This window comes from Marmota marmota, unplaced genomic scaffold, assembly GCF_001458135.2.
Source record: "Marmota marmota marmota unplaced genomic scaffold, marMar, whole genome shotgun sequence".
NCBI classification, from domain to species: domain Eukaryota; kingdom Metazoa; phylum Chordata; class Mammalia; order Rodentia; family Sciuridae; genus Marmota; species Marmota marmota.
Window position 1 is genome coordinate 2305617 of NW_025999999.1, and position 18819 is coordinate 2324435.

Here is an 18819-nt window from a genome sequence, read left to right on the forward strand (position 1 = left end):
GAAGAAACAGCAGGCTTTGGAAAGAACTCAGGAATTCTGAGATGTGTAGCCTGGAGGAACCAGGATGGCAATAGCTTTGAGCTCAGTGATGGCAATATTGAGCTTGCAGGGACACTATGACCCTCAGAAGGGAAATCAGGCAGGGGCTGGATACCAGGGAGTTATCCCATAGACACAAGAAGCAACGCCAGAAGAGTGGACAAACCTAAAAATATGAAAAGTCATCCTCTTTCCTGAACACTGACGGTGTGCCAGGCACTCATTAAGAGTTCTTGTCATGACTTCAGAATTCTCCTGTCAAGGGCAGGGGTTATTGTTTGTCTCCACTTACAGATTACAAAATCTGGGGAGCACAAGTCCAGGATGGTACAGCTGGTAACCAAGGATTCCAACCCAGGTCTATCTGACTCAAATCCCCTGATTTTAACACCACAGTGGAAGAGCTGAGGGCCAAACCCTGGGGAAATCCTCATCCAGGGGCCAGAGACAGGAGAAGCCGTCAAGTGCTTAGTGAGGTGGGATGTAGACCAGGACTTGTCTAGTAGAGGCCAGAGGGCCTGGGGTGGGGATTCTTTCCACAGAGGGGCCACCACACTGTTCCCATCTACTAAGAAATGGGAAATACAAGTGCTAATTTCTTCATGTTGGATCTGAGCTATAGATCTCATTTGGAAAAATTCAAAACCAAACCAAATCACGTGATACTATACCTGAAGCTGTTCCGGGAAGAGAGGTCAGCTTGGAGGAGCTATTTGGCTTGGTTGATCTGTTCACCATAGGAGCTTAAACACACAAAAATATATACAGATAACCATGACAGATACATTCTCCTGGGGAAAATTACCTCATCAGGAAAACTAAAGGGTCCTAATGGGTCAGACTATGGAATTTGCCAAGAATGAGTAAGAGACACCCTTATTAAACACACAAACCATTCAAAGAAGTCTCCTCACAGGAAATCTCTGGAATGAATATATTAAGGATTAAAGGAATAATCAGATTATTTTATGACAGGGATTTGTTAAAATGAATACAGGGAATATCATTCGCCAAACTGAAGTTCTAGGAGATGAATTTTTTTTTTTTTAGTAGAAGTATGTTCAACCTAATCATGGAAAGGCCAAGTTAATAGTCCCCCCAACTCCCCAACTTCCCTTCAACATGCAATACATACAATTTCTCTTGGAGTGTGTGTGTGTGTGTGTGTGTGTATTTTAGGGGGAGGGTGAAGAGAAATATGTATGTGTTGTTTTATGGCAATGGTGGCTTGGGAATTCAGGTGGGTCTTAGGGGTACAGGAAAGTGTTGCTACAGGGAGGCAGACTTAATACCTTGCAGTCAAGTTTATTAGATGGGTAGTGTTACCTGAAGAGGCAAGTGCATGGGATTATATTCTGCAAAGGAACTACATTCAGAATAAACATGCCCTATTTTGGTGCCAGACCTGAGAGTGTGGCACTGGCTTTTTTAGGGTAACTTGTTTGTGAGAGCATCTGCTACACTGTACAGGATTTATAAATGCAATGTTTCTCATAAGCCTGGGATACCAGTGTTGAGAGCCACAGTTTAGTCGGAATGACACCTGGCATTTTGCTAGGGGGAATGGTTGAAAGGTGACCCTGCTCCGGGATTAGGGCGGCTCTGGGATTAGGGCAGATCCTGCTCGGATTAGGGCGGACCCTGCTGCCTCGCCCCCGCTACTTTGGAGTTCCCGTTGAGTTCTCGCAGGGTTCCCTGAGAATTGGCACGCGGAGCCCGGTGGAGGGAGTGTGTTCCCAGGAAGTGTGTGTAGAGTCCCAGGGAGAGTTCGGGAATAAAGAGTTGCTGTTTGAACCTACAAGGCTTTGTGGCAGCTCGGTTATTTGTGCCCAGCCAGACTGCGGCATACCAGGACCTTTTAAGAATCAGGATTCACAGCACAGTTCACTCTTTCACCCCATCAGTCCTCTATGGAAATTGTTCCTAGTGCACTACTGTATAAGGCAACATGGTGGCTTGCAGCTCTATTCGGTTTTATGAGAAATCTTTCTATGCAAGGGCAGCTGAAGGTAACCCAGTGCTTTTAGAAGTTGGGATGGAAATATTAAATCATGGGAGAGGAAAGTAGAATGAGGAAGGTAGGGGGAAAGGCTCCAGAGATGAGTTGCTCACTGATATCTCTGCTCCACCAGCCAAAGGAGGCCCATGCTGTGGCTACAGAGGAGAGAGGCCAGGGCATTGCCATGTCTGAACCCTTAGTGCTTACTACTAAAGAGTTCTGAATGCCCTGAGTAACTTCTAGAAGTTGTCAGATGCGGGAATCTGCAGACTCTTACCTTTTTCAGATGGAGGTGAACTGCTTTCTGTTGGATGAATATAGTTTTCATCATTATCTTCCACAGGGACAACATAATCAGCCTAAAGGAAATGCAGAAATTAATGAGAAGAATCTGGGTAGTTATAGTTGACTGTGGGGAGGGAAGGAGGAATTTTTTAAAACAAGGCTTTACTTATAATTCACATGCCATAAGACTGCACTATGTAAAATTGACTACTTAGTGCAATTTGGTATATGGCCATCCCTTGGTATCTACAGGGGTTAATTCCAGGACCTTCTCCCTCCATGGATACTAAGTTCCCTATAAAATAGGTAGTGTTCACATATAACCAATGCATACCCTCTTGTAGACCTTAAATAATCTCTAGATTACTTAAAATACCTAATGTGATACAGTGCTATGTAAATAGTTGTCAGGCAATAATGACAAGGAAAAAAGTTCATACATATTCGACACAGGCACAATTTTGTAAAAATTATTTTCTGAACATAGTTGGTTGTATTCACAGAGTTGTGCCATCATCACCACAATCTAATTTTAGAAGATTTTTATTACCCTCTAAAAAACCTTGCACCCTTTAGTCATTCTCCCATCTATCCCCTCCCCTGACCTAGACAACCACAAGCCTTCTTTCTGACTATACGGATTTGCTCATTCTGAACACTGTATATATATAAAGGAAAGCATACATCATGTAGTCTTTTGTCACATATTTACTTACATGATGATTTCCAGATTTTTTTCATGTGTCATTATATCATTCCTTTTTATGGACAAATAATATTCTATCGTATGAATATACCACATTTTGTTTATCGGTTGATGGGCATTTGGTTGCTCTTACTTTGGGGATGTTATGAGTAATGCTGCTATATACATTTGTGAACACATTTTGGGGTAGACATTCATTTCTCTTAGGAATTCACCTCCTAGGAGTGAAATCACTGGGTCAGATGGTAGCTCTGTGTTTCATAGTGTGAGGGAACAGTGAAATGTTTTCCAAAGTGGCTGCCCCATTTTCCACCCCCACCAGCTTTGTGTAATGGTTCTCCATATGTTCACCAATACTTGTTATTGTCTGTCTTTTGGGGTATAGGCATCCTCACAGGTATGAAGCAGTGTCTCTCGTAATTTTGATTTGCATTTCTTTGATGACAAATGATGGTGAACGTGCTCATTTGTATATCTTTGGAGAAATGTCTATTCAAATCCATGCCCATTTTTAGTTCAGTTATATTTTTATTGTTGAATTCACAGGAGTTCTTTGTATGTTCTATATACAAGTCCTTTATTAGATATAAGATTCAAAAAATTATTCTCCTTTTCTGTCAATTGTAGTTCATTTTCTTGATGGTATCATTTGTGGCATGAAAGTTTTAAATTGTGAAGTCCATTTTATCTTTTTCTTTTGTTCCTCGGGCTTTTTTGTTGTCCTATCTAAAAAAATATAGCCTAAACCAAGGCCACAAAGATTTCTTCCTGTGCCTTCCTCTAAGAATTTTATAATTTTAGTCCTTACATTTAAGTTTATAATTCATTTTTAGTTAATTGTGTATGTGGTATTAGATAGTGTTTAATACTATCTAATACTAATACCACGTTTTTCTTTGGTATGTGGTTATATAGTTTTCGAAGCACTATTTATTTAAAAACATAATTCTTTCTCCATTGTCTTGGCACCTTGTCAATAATCAATTGACCACAGATACAGGGAGGTAATGATTTTATACCGATAAGCTATAAATGAGATAATAAGATCTTAAAAGCAGTTTTTACAATCTGTCCTGGTGGGTAGTCAAGAAAGGTACTAGGAGAAACACAAACCAATATTTATTGCCAGGTGGTTTTCTAAGTATTTTGCACATATTGTCTCATTTCATCTTTCTAACAACCCAATAAGGTATGTACCATCATTGCTCCGTTTCAAAATAAAGAAACTGAGACACAGAATAATTAGACAGCCTGCTCAAGGTCTCACAGTTAAAAAGTGGTAGATCTGGGATTTGAACCTAGCTGGTGCAAGAATTCAGGACTCACACTCCGATCCACAACACGCTAGTACTAGAGTCTTCCTCCTTCTCTTTCTGTCATATTTTTTATCATTTTTTTCATTTAATTGCAATTTCTCATCTCTTTCTTCACTTCCAAACCTGGCCAAAAGGTCCCGGGTTGTTCTATTCACACATCACCTCAATTCTGCAGTCATCTTTGGCTGAGGGAGTGAGGCTCTGGAGTTGAACAGACCTGGGAGGAAATTGTGCTGGGCTCTTGTCTGGTTGTATGACCTTTTTGTGGGGAGGGGTGTACATTGCTATAACAGTAGAAGTCTTCTAGATCTGCCAATCAGAGGGGAGCTCTTGCCCTCTGCTCTGTTGCTAGACTCACTGTGTCAGAGTGTAGATTCTGAATAGGTTCTCTGATCTGTGTTTGTACTTCCAGTGCCTGTATAATCAAGAGGCTCAGAGAATAGAATTGAAATTGGCTAATCCAAGAGCCAAGGCTGAGGTAAGATGATTTAGCAGCATTGAATAGTGGGCATGTTGAGAGGCTCTAGTATCTTTGCAGGACCCTTTTGGCCCCATGGGTCAACCTTTCTGGATTAGCTGGCAGTTTGAGCAACATATTGCCAGAGTCTAGCTTTTCTTGCAGGGACTAGTTCCTGTGACAGAAGAGGCTGAGTCCCCAGGAATCATGTCCTTGCTCTCAAGCCTGTAGTCAACAAAACCCTCAAATTTCTTGTATCTGAACACAGAACTTTGGCATTGGCACTTGGCACCAATGGTTATAGGGAAGCCAGAAGCACAGTGCCCTACCCAAAGCTTCCTAGCCCAATTTCACACTTCAGAATTGATTCTTTCCTCTGAATTCTCAGTTTGTACTTGTTTTGCCTGCAGTGCTTGATTACACTAGAAGCTGTTTTATCTGTAATGTCTAGAATTTGAGCTATTTAGAATAATGATATTTCTGGAATCAAGACATTTTTATTCCAAAAGAGCAATACAGAAAAAAAAAATCGCTCTAATTCCAACAAGTTCTGTTTGTTGGCTTTGCTTTGCCTTTTATAGGGTTTACAGACAGGGAATGCATAATATATGTTTCCTAATTGCAATTAAATGCTTGAAGATCATTACCTGACAAAATAAGTGAATGATCAAGAACCATCACAATCTATGTCCTAAGGAAGTCACCCTGGCTTTGCTGTATCTTATAAACCCCATTATCACATGAACAAATCACAAATGCTTGGCTATAGTGACATCATTAATTGCTCTTTTGCCCCCTTGGTACTAAGGATTGAACCCAGGGCTTTACACATGCTAAGTAGGCACTCTACCACTGAGCAACATCCCCAGCCCAATAATTGGTTTTTTGACATCAAGTAGATTGTTCTACTATTGTGACCTATGTTTATTAGCAATATTTTATTTATTGTAATATCATGATTCAAAAATATAAGTGATTGCTCTTAAAATTATCTTAGATCAACTTCAACGTTCATATGTTTCAGCATTAATATACCATTCTTCCTGTCTGCCTTCCCCTGGACTACAGATTTGAGAATCAAAAGTGCCACAAATTCATCCTATTTTCACTTTCCCATTGCCCCAGGCCCTATTTGTTTATCAGGGGTCATTCTGATTAGCTATTACATGCCCACACACAAGATTCTTCCTTATTACAAGTCATGTGGGCTTTTAATAGCTTTATACATTATTTTGGTGATTTTTATAGCAATACCTACCAAGTTAGGTACATTCTGATTTTACAGATGAGGAACTTGAGGGAAATTGAATGATCTGTTCAAGGGTCAAAGACCACAGGTATAAAGCCCTGTAAGAACAGGTATTTGGTCTGTTCTGGGCATCACTGAAGCCCTGGAACCACACAGTGCTTGGCACATCTGTGTTCAATGAGGGGCCAGTCTCTCCTCAGTGGATGTTGCAGAGGTGGTACTGGGGAGCTGTTCAACACCCAGCCCCAACACCTCACTATCTGGGTTCAAATGCCAGCTCCGCCATCCACTTCACTTCCCTGCTGTGTCATGGGGAGATTCCAGACGGATTTACTGTACCTCATCCTCAAGGAGGTCTTTAGGTTTGGGTGGGATCTGAGGCTTCTGCATAGAGGCTGGGATCGGCAGCGTGGAGGCCAGTCTTGCTTTTGCTGAAGGCCAGCTGGGCTTACTGGGAAGTGTCTTGCTGAAGGGTGGAGACTGCCTCTGGCTAGACCGATTATCTTGAACAAACAAACGAAAAACAAAACACAACTCAATAGAGGTTCCGGACTGTTCCTTGAGTGGAGGCCAGGAAGATCTAGAAAGTATGTAACTACTGGCATCTATGTAGCTACAAATGATCAGTGGCGCAGTCCTTAAAGAGCAAAGTGGAATGTTCAGCAAAAAGTTTCTGTTGTCTCTGACTTACACAATAAACCCCAGAAGAACATCCTCATGCAAAACATCCTCCCAGGGGAGTGACGGAAGCCCATAGGCCCAGGAATACTGCCAGGCCAACACTCTTACAAGCACAGTGGACCGAAGCAGCACAGGGAGGGTGTGTGTCTGTAAGTGGTGTAATTCTCAATCCTGTTAAATATCAGAACTAACTGGGGAGCTTTAAAAATCCTGAGGCCTCTGCCCCACCCCAGGCCTATTATGTCTGAACTTCTTTTAAAAATTCCCCAGGCTATTCTAAGGTACATCCAGAGTGGCCATCACTTGTGTGGGTCAACCTATGTCCCTTCCCTCAATGACTTCCCTCAATTCCTAGAGGACCCTGGCAACCCCCTTGCACCAGGTCTGTCTATTTTCAGCAGATGTTGGGGAAAGATCCAGCTCTGAAGCCAAAATGGGTCTGGGTTCTGCACCCCCCTCTGCCACTCACCGCACACGGCTGTTAGGCTGGCTATTCAACCTCTCTGGGCCTCACTTCCTCATTTTAAAATGGAAGATCATGCTACCCACTTCAGAGAGTTATCGTAGGGATGAGAAAGATGGCAATGAAAGCAGCAGGTGGGGCATGCCTGCCTAATAAGCAGAACTAACATTACCATGCCAGGCCATGAGGGCTTAGGAACTGTAACTCTACCCAGCTGATGCTGTGAGCTAAGTTTTGATTTGGACTGATACAGTTTAGGAAACTCTAAGCGTAGGAACAACCTGGTGCATTTCCTACCTTGGGGACAGTACCTTTACTTACAGTGGCCTACACTGCCATCATTGGCTTCCTGCTGCTTCCTCTGTTATAGTCCCCCTAGCTTGGTATAGCTGCCCTTGCACGTTATCCCCCTAACTCCACACCCTCCCCTGATGCCTGTTCTTGCCCTCAGCCCTTGCTTCTTCCTTGTTGAAGGTATGTAGTTAACAGCACTGTTTACTGTGCTTTTGTACTTGGGCATCCAATTGCTATGCCTATTAAGTTTTATTTACAGTTCTTGGAGTTCGCTCAGATTTCTTAATGCAATATTCAAGTCCATCCAAGGTAGCAAAATGTAGAAAACAGGTTTTGAAGTGCATGCCCTTGAATGAACCACCTAGCCACCTTTGCGGTTTCCTGGTCTGCAAAATGTGCCTAGCAAAACCCTTCCCTTTCAGGGTTATTACAAAGGCTGAACAAGATCGGTTACCAAATCCAGTGGGCAGTGCCTGGAGCACAGTGGGTTACACACGAACCTTGAGGACTGAGAGGTCAAGTTCACACAGAACCTCAGCCGAGTTAGTCCATTCTTCCAAGCTGCTACTTTCCATCCCCCCCCCCCCCCAACTTGAGATGGACCCCAGGGACACTCTCCCAACTGAGCTGCATCCCAGCCTTTTTAATTTTCAAACAGGGTCTGTGCCTAACTTGAACTTGCCATCCTCCTGCCTCAACCCCCTGAATTGCTGGGATTACAGGCTGGTGCCAACCTCTTCCTTTTTAAAGAGGTTATGAAGAGAGTTGATTAGGCCATGTCTGCAAAGCACTAAACTGTGAAGTATAAAGTCTGGGGAATATGTTGTCCTGTCTCTGGCACATAGTAGGTGCTCTACAGACTAATTGTGGAACAAAACAAGGAGCAGTTGTAATCAATGAGAAAGGACAGAAGTCCTTTCCATGAGGAAACACTTGGTACAAATGCTAGCACTGCCCCAACTGTCATGGACATGCTGGCTGGCCTCACTTTTGGGGAACTCAATGTCTCCTGCTAAGATTGGAAAGTAAATTTTTTCTTTATGGACAATAAAAGGAACATGCAGCCCTCAAGACCAGACCTAAGCTGTGTCCATTTGAGTTGTGAGGCTAATTCCAGGGCTCCTAGGCTTTCCTGACCCTCCTGCCCTGTGGGCAGGGGGCCAGGATTGTCTGGTATGGGTGGGAGTAGGGATCCTTGAGGGTGGTCAGAGTTCTATATGAACTTCTTAAGCAAAATTCCATGAACTCGTGTGCGGGAAGCCCTAAGTGAAGCAGAGGTTGGATTGCCTTGGGCCTATTGGGGCTGGGGCGGGGGGCGGGGGGAACATCAGGGTGTGCTTTATTAATTTATTAATTCATTTATTTTTGACTATTTTCAGTGATCCTGATTTAGGACAGATACCTTTCACCTGGAATGGGGAAATTTGCCATTTGGGCTGCATCTGTGAGCACCCAGATTTCCTGCTTGGAAGAGTGAGCCCTAATGGTGGGCAGAACAAAGGGCACTTGGGCAGCAGCCTGTTTGTCCACCTCTGTCCCTGGGGGCCTGGAAGTCAGAGCAGCTGGTGTTGGAGTGTGTGTGTGTGTGTGTGTGTGTGTGTGTGTGTGTTGGGGTGGGGGGTGGCCTTACCTACATACTCGCCCCTGGTGAAGGGCAGGGCAGGATGGATGGTCCTCGTTTCCTGCTCGGCTGGAGGCGGCTCATAGCTATCATCCCCATTCTCCTCTGCAGGCATCACGTACATCTCTGAGTCTGAGTGATCATCTGGATTTTCATAGTCGCTGTCCTGCAAATGTAGACACTACGCTCAGTGTACCTGTGTCCCTTAGTCACCAGCACAATTCCTACCATCGCAGGTCAAAGTGGTTCCCCCAGTGTAGTGATGGGTAAGCCAAGGCTGAGAGATGCTGACCTTGCAAGGTTAGGCAGCTAACAAGAGGCAAAATGGGGTCTGAGCCACACCTTCCTCCCTCCAGAGCTTGTTCTCTTAACCCCTGCAGCACACTATTTAAACATGAGGGTGACTGAGACTCTATTTGTAGGCCAAGAACAGAAGATAAAATACATTTTTAAAAGACAGAAAAAGAACCCAATCTATAAATAAAATAACCAATAGGTTCTTTCTATCATAAATGCCGAGAAAATAGGAGAAGGTGAGGGGATGCCCCAGAAAACAACACAGATGTCTTTGAGGGGATGTGGGTTGTTTTGTTTTGTTTTAAGCAGAGCTAATAAGCCAGGGGAAGAGAGGAGTCTAGACCTGAAACACATTCAGAATCCAGTCTCTTTCTTTCTTTTCCTTTTTTAAAAATACACATTTTAAACCCACATTAAAATACACTGGTATGGTCTGATGCTCAAACAGTGAAGATGAAGTCTTTCTAGACTCTTCTCTCCCTTGACACAGGGAATAGCTTGTTGTAAACGTTTTCCATAGATAGCTTATCTAGGTACCATTTATGTATACAATAGTTTGGAGGAGATGTTTGACTCAGACTTCAGAGGTCTTCTGACCTCTGCATCCACCTCCCTTCCCACTGCCTATCACAATGCATGATCCATCCACACATGGATTTCCAATGAATGGATGGGGAACTTGCTTTTTTAGCTTATTTCCTTTCACTTGCAATTTTTATAACAGGAATTCCTCAGGCAGACCTGGAGGCTTTAAGAACAAGCTTGGATTTTATCCTGTGTGCAATGTTGGACCACTACACGAAAAGTAATGGTGAGTGGATGTTTACTTAATTCTTGTTACAGCTGGTATCTTCATTTTGGTTTTTTGACTTTGAGGCAAGTCATTCCCTCATCTCCAAGCTGGTTTTACTTGTGTTTTCTATGCCCCCACTGTGTGCTTTTTATTCAGCCCGAGAATTCCATTTTCTCTCTCCTCTGGATGTAGACCACTGGGCTTCTTTGTTTTGCTGCAGATGCAGCCTTGTGATGCAGCCAGAAGGGGGCGCAGCTGCAGCACGTCTGGGGATCAGCAGCTGCAGAGAGCTCTCTGGGAGGGACTCCAAACCCAAGTGGCTGGTAGGGAAATCACCTCTTCCCCTCATTTTTATTTTCTTTTTCTGTGGTTGAAAAAGGGGGAACTGCTATATCCTATGGCTGTATAAGCTCCAGGTGGTATATACAGCCCAGAACTGGGCTCAGGCCTGATTTTGCTGCCTACATGGAGTCTGCCTCCTGGGTTCTCATTCCACTGGCCACTGATTGACAGAGGGAAAATCATTTTAATTCTCAGCTTCCATTTTCTTCTCTGGGAAGTGGGTGCCTAGGTGTGTGGAGCCTTCTTGGAGTCTCTGTATATCTGAAACTCAGATTGGATCAGGGTGGCATTCTAAATGAATTTGATGTGCATTAGGATTAATTTTTGTGAGGAAGGACATCTTGTCCACACAAGACTCAACCTAAGAGACAAGTGGCTTCGGGGGCTCTTGCAATTGTGACAATACCTTGGGGAGGTCCACAATTCATTCTGGCACACCACCTACCAATGTCTCCATGGCCTGTTCCCTCTCTCTTACTCTGTGGTTCCCAGAGTTCTGATAATGTCCTCCAGGTCACAGTAGCCACCTCAGTGGTTGTGAGTCTGGTTGTGAGCTCTGAGGGCCTGGGTTTGAATTTGGAACTGCAAGTTACTGACACTTTCCATAGTTGGTCCTGGAGGTACTTTTCTGTAGGTATTAACTCTTTCTTAGTGTGTTTGGGCTCCAGGACAGGGGTCAGGAGGTGACAGAACACAAGGGAATGTAGGGCAGAGGCATTTACCAACGGATAGAGAAATCCTTAAACATTTTAACATCTATTTTGGCTGTGTGGTGACAGCACTGAAAATCTCGTTAGGGCCGAGGTGAGAATTAAATGAGACAAGGAAGGTCAAGTTCTTAGCCTGGCACATAGTGAGTGCTGGGTCAAGCCGGCCATCCTGAGCTCACTTCTGCCTCGTCTGCAGGTTGCCTTTCCAGACCTGCCCTCTTCCTGTGAGGTGCAGCTGAACACCAGCGAATAATTCAGAAACAATTCCTCTGCAAGGCCTCTCACAGGGCCTTGGTATCCTCCCAGACCCCGGAGCAAATACTTACAAAGTCATCTGACCACTGCTCCTCGTCAGCAGGACTCTCTGAAATGGTATGAAGGACACAGAGTGTATAAGCATAAACCTCAGCTGGCCAGCTCCAGCCTGTCCTCAAGTCCCCACACCTGCATTCCCTTTCTTGGGGCCTCCTGGTGCCTTTTTCTTAGCCTTAAATAATTATTGCAGTCAGATGTTCATTTATTTTTTAGTTTTTTTTTTTAATTGATTCTCAAATCATAAAGTTCCACTGGAGCAGAGCCAAGGTGCTTCTGACCTGTGCCTGTCTTTGTCAAGGGACACTTCTGGGGCCTTAGAACAACTCAGTAGAGACCTGCAGTCCATTCCATGGCTTCTAAGGCTTTCTTTGGATCAGTATGTGAATCAACATGGAGTAGGAAGAGCACTGCACAGGGAGACAGGTCTTAATTCTCATCCTGATTCTAAGTTTGATTTTGTTGTTGTTAAAAAAAATAATAATAATAATCCAGTGCTTTACTTTTACCAAGCAATGTTATCAGAGCTTTGCACCTTTTTGGCATCCTCAAAAATCTTGTAAGGAAACTGAGGCCTAGAGCAGATAACTCATGTGTCCAAGGTCAGAGAGTAAAAGGCAGAGAGAGTAAAGGGCAGGAGCAGAACCCTGCAGATTGACTTCAAAGCTCTTTCTCTGAACCCCCAAACCATATTGCAGTCAATGTCCTGGGGTCTGTAGGGGACATACAAATGAATGTGACAGGCTGTGGGCCTAAAGTAACTTATAAATTTAAAGAATAAGGAAGGTCTGAATATTTCTCCTCCAAAACACATTTTGAGTTTAGCATCTACCCCATCACATAAACTGACCATAGATGGTAAGTTGTTTTTGTTTTGACATTTCAATAGAAACCTTTAGACAATGCCTGTATGAAATCCAGTGCCTCATCTTCCTAAATCAGATTTGCTGAGCCTTTTCTCAGTGAGTCAGGGTCTACTTTACCACTGGGTGAATGTAGTTGCAGTAATCATCTAACCAGTTCCTCTATCTATCTCATTATCTTTCTTCTCTAACTCATCTGTCCTTCAGTTTCTGGTTGTTTTCTTGAAACAAAGATTGGACCATGCTGTTCCCTTTTCAAGGATCATCGTGACTTCCTATGGAATAAAATCAAGGTTCTGCATCGAGACATTCAAATGCTCCGCCCACTGTCCCTCCTTGGACTTTTCTTGCTGCAGCCTTCCATTCCTGCTTACCGTGGCACCAGGAAGCTTGCTCCCGGGAGTGTGTGCTTTCAGAAGTTCTCTGCTCCGCTCATGCCGTTCCCTAGCCTGTCGTCCTTCCTCCTTGGAAATTCCTATCCTTCCTCCCCAATAAAGTCTTCCCCAGAACCTCTTGACACAATCATTTGCCCTCTCTTCTGGGCCCTCTTGCATGCCCCTTGCATCTCTTTTGGTGCCTTGAAGTCATAAGCACTTCACCCTCTCCTGGGCTATAATTAGGTTGTTTGTGTCTCTCTGGACTGAAAAGCAAGGCTTATCTAACTTATCTTTGTATTTGGATGGTGTTTTGCATTTGAACTGCATGCACTGGTCAAAGTATGAACTAATAAGTGAGTCAAATGAAAATCAGGATGATAATAATGGATTCCTATGGTCTGGGTGCTAGGCTAATGTTATAAAAGTCTATCCTGATAATAACACTGGGTATGTGTGGTTATTGTCTCTGTTTTATAATTAAGAGGTCTGGGCCTCTCTTAGAGAGGTTGCAAAAAACCCTCATGATTGGTGAATATAGGGGATGAATTGGAGGCCAGGCTACCTGTGTTGGCCCCTGTTGCTGATATCTCATGTGAACTGCCTAGCGCTCCACTGAGCATTTAAATAAAACCAGGGAAAGCAAGAATGATCCAGTCCAGACATCTTGGCACAATGGAGGCAAGAAAAGGTAAAAGGGGCCTTGAGGTAGAGGTTACTGATGGCATCCCACCCACCTAGCTACTTCTGTCTAGTCCAAGGGCAATTCACAGTACTATGCTTGCAAAGTCACAACCTTACCGGCCATGACCTAGAGTACTAGACCCAAAGTCATGGCTGGCTTTCTGGTGAGTCAGGGAGCCTCCCAAAGTGTGCAGGTGGTGGTTTTAGAACCACGCAGTCTGGGTTCAAATCCCGGCTCTGCTCTGTACTAGCTGCTTGGCCTTGGAGCAAGGATTTAATATCATTCAAGGCTCAATTTTCTCACTGTAAAACAGGAATAATAATAGGGACTGCCTCATGTTTTAGGGAGAATCAAGTATACAATACCTGTAAAGTGCTTTGCAAAACCTGGCAAACAATGAGGATTAATTTTATTTTTGCCTTGGATATTGCAAATGTCACAATAAGCCCTCAAAACACCACCAATACTAATTTGCCCTAGGGACAATCATGCAGTATGGCCACCACAGACAAATGGACCCAAGAAAGCCTCTAGTGTATTGGCTAAAATGTTGGGGAGGATTAAGTTCCTGTTAGCTCTGGGCCAGTGGTTTAATTGTGTGTGTGTGTGTGTTTACACAGCCCCACCCAGAGAGCTAATATCCTGGTCAGGCCACCTTGTCAGGCAAAGCCTTTCCCAGTGTGTCCTTTCTGGGACTTATGGGCTTATGCTCCATTTTTCATGTCAGAATCCCATGGTGTACAATGGAGGGAACCCTCTGCCTGCCTGGCCCAGGCAATCAGGACTCCCATGCTCAACCTGACCTATGGGACAGCACCAGGTACTGGGAGGCACCTGGGAGTGACTGTGCCTGCTCTGGACCAAGACACAGGGGGTTGAGGTTGGGTGCTGGGGTCAGACTGCCTACCTCAGAGCCCTGAGCCTGCCACCTGGCAGCAACATGGTCTTGGCCAAGTTGCTTAACATCAGAGCCTGTTTCCTCGGCACTAATCTGGACATTGGTTATAGTCTCTTTCGCAGTTTTGAGGGAATGAAAATGAAAGAATATTGCAAAGTGCTCAGAAGAGTATCTGACAGAGTAAGGGTTCAATGAATGTTGTAAAAAGAAAATTTGCATTCTCTGCAATTCTTAGAAAATCTTAAAGGGTAGATTCTTTTTCTACATCAAGGATCAGAGGCTCAGAGGCTCAGGAAAGTTGCAAAGCTGTTCCAAGTTCACACAGTGCTCAGAGGGCAAAGCCAGGATTGCAGTCCGTCCTAAATGACCCCAAAGTCCAAGGTCTTCACACCAAAGCACATGCATAATGGAAATAAAAGACCTGAAGACTGAAAGCACGATCACGCATTAGATGGAGCACAGTCCACAGTAAGGTAAAATTTCTTGATTAGCATGTGGCACCTGGACTCTTTGCCAGGTTCTGGGAAAGCTCAGAGAGAGGCGCGTTGCATATGAGGTGCACCTGGCTGAATGCTGGATGTAGGACCGAGAGGGACTTTGAAGGATGGGCAGGATTCCAGGGGGGCATCTTCCTCCACTGGCTAAGCAGGGGCTTATGTGTCAGTCCTAGAGGAGGGCTGAGCCAGTGGACAGGAAGGGACCTCCACAAGGAGGCACAGGAAGCTATGCTGAGTGGTAACACAGAGCTAGACGGGCTGTCAGCCACGGTGCACCCTGCGATGAGCAGCTGATGAGGGTGGCTTTGAAGACATGAGGGCTGTTCAGACTGGGATTCTGAGACTGGGGAGAGATGGCTGGAAGGACAGCCCTGTGGTGAGGCTGGAGCACAGTGGGGAAAGCGCAGGTGGGAATCCAGCCTCTGGGTCCCGAGTACCCAGGAGGGCCAGAGACCCTAGAGCAGATGCCTGAGGTGTCTTGGCCTCAGTTGGGTCCTCAATCCTGCTCTGCAGGCCATGCTCTGGACCACTGGACCCTGCACATTTCCTCCCCTACAGAGCTGGTGGTGGCACTCCGGAAGCCAAAGGGAAAGAGGAAGGGAGGCAGGCAGTCAGCTGGCAGTGGTGTGGGGATAGATGCAGGGAGCTAAAGAAACCACAGAGCCTATGGGGAGACAGTAGAGGCCTGTTCCACCAAGCACCACCCTGAGGGAAGAGAGTGATGTGATTTAGTATAGAGGCAGAGGACAAGGCCAGGGCCAGGCTGGCTAGGAGAGGTGTCTAAATACTTAACACTTAGGAACTTCCTCTGTCTGTATGTTTATTCATCTTTCAAGGAATCATCCGCAGGGAAGTAGGGTACAGTAATGGGGCCTACAGTCCTGGCTCAGCTGGGACCTCACTGTGTACCTTAGGTGGTTACTTTGCCTCTCTGGTCTCCAGTTATCCCTAAAATGAGAAGTGTGGATTGGGTGATCCTTGAGAACCTTCTAAGTTTTTAAAACACCTTTGAGTCCAAGTTTCCTTCTTCTACTCTTAGTTCCCTGGGCAGGACTCATCCTGAATACCGCAGCCCTCTGCATTGGTTTCGCCGTACCCGTGCATCAGAGCATAAACAAGGACATAGAAAATTGAGAAAATGCTGGCCTGGGCAGGATGCCAGGGCAGGGCATGGCAGGAGCAGTGTTAGGTCTCACTTCTCTAGTGGACAAGGATGGCTGTGTCCCTTCTGCATCTGTGGTGGGCATTTACCCAAAAGTGCCCCTGGGAGTCTTTTCCCTTTCCTTCTTTTTTCTTTTTGAACAAATAAACACTTATTTAATTTAATTTAATTTAATTTTTTGAGTGGGAGGAATTTTTTTTTTATTTTTAAATTAAGTTTATTTTTAACTGACACATAAAAACGTAAAAATAATACATATTGATGGGGTAATGTGACTTTTGATGCATTATATATTGTATAATATTTAAATCAGGGTAAACCATCCCCTCAAACATTTGCCATTTCTTTGTAATAAAAACTATCAACATCCTTTCTACTAGCTTTTTGAAATGTACTGTACACGGTTGCTATTTGGAGCCATCCTACTCTGCGGCAGCCAGAACTTCTTGCTTCTATCTAATGGTGAATGAGCACCTGGTGGTCAACCCCTCCCCATCCCTCTCTTCTCCCTACTCCCCCAGCCTCAGGAAACCACCATTCTAGTGTCAACTGCTGTGAAATCAGCTTTTCTAGATTCCATGTCTGAATGAGATCCTGGTACTTATTTTTCTGTGCCTGGCTAATAATGAGCACAATGATCTCTAGTTCCCTCAGGGCTGCTGCGAGGACAGGACTTCGTTGTTTATTTATGGCTGAAGAGTATTCCACCGTGTGTACAGGTACCACATTTCCTTTATCCACTTAGTAGTTGATGGACACTCAGGCTGTTTCCATTTCTTGGATCTTATGAATAATGCTAAATTAAATATGGGCATGTGAATGTCTCAGCATATTGATTTCATTTTACACACACACACACACACACACACACACAGTAGTAAGATAATAGGGTAGTTCATCCGTTTGTTCCTTCCTTCCTTTTTTCTATACTGGTGATAGAGTCTAGAGCCTCACACATGCTAGGCAAATGCTCCGCCACTGAGATACACCCCAAGTTCCTATTTTTAATATTTTGAGGAACTTTCATACTGTTTTTCATGATGAATGTACTAACGGAGTCTTTTTCTTATAATTGCTCTGATCCCCTCCCTACGTAGCATCAGTAGCAAGAGAAGGAGAAGAAGATGGATCTCCTGAAATGTCACAACAGCCCCTGGAGATCAGGGGCCAATGGTACAAGAAAAGAGGCCTTGTTCAGTTTGGGCCCGACAGGGGTTTGTGGAGTGACCAGGGGGCTTCTGCAATGACCCTCAAAAGCTCTGAAGAAGCGTCCCCTGACCTGTGTCCCAAGCCAGATCTCACATTTCAAAGATGTAGGAGACAGTTCAGCTGTGAAGGCTCAGGAACTGGGAAGCAGGTCTTGGGGTGGTTAATGTCAGGGCCTGGTGCCTTCAGAACAATAATACATGTTCTAGAAAAGTGTAAACCTCTTAGCTTGGGTCAAAGGGAGAAGCAGTAGAAAGAGACTGAGTTGGGTTCCCCCCTTAGTGGCTGTAGTTACCTTGGGCAGGTTATTTAATGTCTCTGAGATGCAGTTTGCTCATCTGCAAGACTGAGACAGTAATTTCTGCATAATGGTGTTTGTGGGAAGATTAAATGAGATATACTGGTAAGGAGCTTAGCATAATGCCCAGAGCAGAGTAAATACCCACAAGTTTGGGATTTCTTCCTTCCCACAGTCAAGCCAGCTCCCTGAGACCAACAGAGAGGGCCAACCATGAGGTCCCTGCAGTCAGGATTGGTGGGTCTGAACCTGAAACCTCAGGTCTCCATTATTTAGTTACCTCGAGCTTTGTTCTGCAGTCTAAGTAGGGGAGGAACTATCACAACTCTCTTAACAACTTTTAGCTGGACGCTAGCTCTGCCCACCAGCTGCCCCGGGGAAGTCAGAATCACTAACGTCAACCTACTCCTGGCTTAGAGGGATTAGGCAAGCCATTTCCCTCCAGGACTGAAAACAGAACATAATTCCAGTGTCTGGGGGAAACAGGTGGGGACTATGTCTCCTCAGGTCTCTGGAGAGCAGTAGTCTGGCCTCCCAGGTTCGGGGGTCTGGTGGGCTCAGATATTCCAGCACTGGGATCGCAGAGGTCCTTGAAGACTCCCTGGGTGCAGAAGGAGCTTCAGGGCTGATTTTTGAGGCCCTGAGCATGCAGCTGGCAGGGAGTTGTGGCTCAGGGGAAGCAGCTGGAAATGCTCCTGAGACTTGAATAGGGGCGAGGGAGAGAGGGCTGGGGGGACACTATCTGCAGATGGTGATGTTGATTTTGCCAAAAGACAGTTTCCAGGAATTGAGCGTAAGAGCAGAGAGTCTGGGCCAGACTTTATTGGCAAAGCAAATAGTAAGAATCCCTGAACTTCGGAGATTCTGGACTCAATGGATTTGGGGGGACCCACTTGTCTTTCACGTTGGGAGAATCGATAAGGACAAAGATAGCAGTTTATAGCAAGATCTCTTAACTTTAATCTGCATGAGTTCTTATTAAAATGCCCATTCTTAGGCAGTGGTCATAATGCAGAACTGAGATTTCTCTCTCTCCCTTTTAAGTGTTACTGGGGATTGAACCCAAAGCCTCACACATGTTAGGCAAGTACTCCACCACTGAGTTAAATCTTCAGCCCCTTTTCCATTTTATTCTGAGACAGGGTCTCACTAAGTTGCCAGGTGGACCTCAGATTTGCAATCCTCCTGCCTCAGCCTCCTGAGTAAGCTGGGATCACAAGTATGCACCACTGCACCAGCCGAGCAATAGTATATTTCTGACAAGTTTGTATA

The 18819-nt window shown here is 44.7% G+C and overlaps 1 protein-coding gene across 4 annotated transcripts in view; it reads right to left on the bottom strand.

Annotated features, from left to right (window-relative positions):
* Blnk (B cell linker) overlaps positions 1 to 18819 on the bottom strand; it is a 69770-nt gene that overhangs the window by 22642 nt on the left and 28309 nt on the right. For 2 of the 4 annotated variants that reach the window (XR_007349094.1, XM_048807060.1), the window contains exons 4-8: positions 11579 to 11616; positions 9120 to 9291; positions 6391 to 6554; positions 2316 to 2397; positions 711 to 782 (exon numbers count right to left, since the gene is read on the bottom strand). Coding sequence is in view for 3 of the 4 variants with exons in the window: in XM_048807060.1 (XP_048663017.1) it covers positions 711 to 782; positions 2316 to 2397; positions 6391 to 6554; positions 9120 to 9291; positions 11579 to 11616 (528 nt within the window). In the remaining variant the exon portion in view is untranslated. The remainder of the gene's footprint in view (positions 1 to 710; positions 783 to 2315; positions 2398 to 6390; positions 6555 to 9119; positions 9292 to 11578; positions 11617 to 18819) is intronic. The other 2 variants (XM_015494571.2, XM_048807061.1) reach the window with 1 other exon arrangement.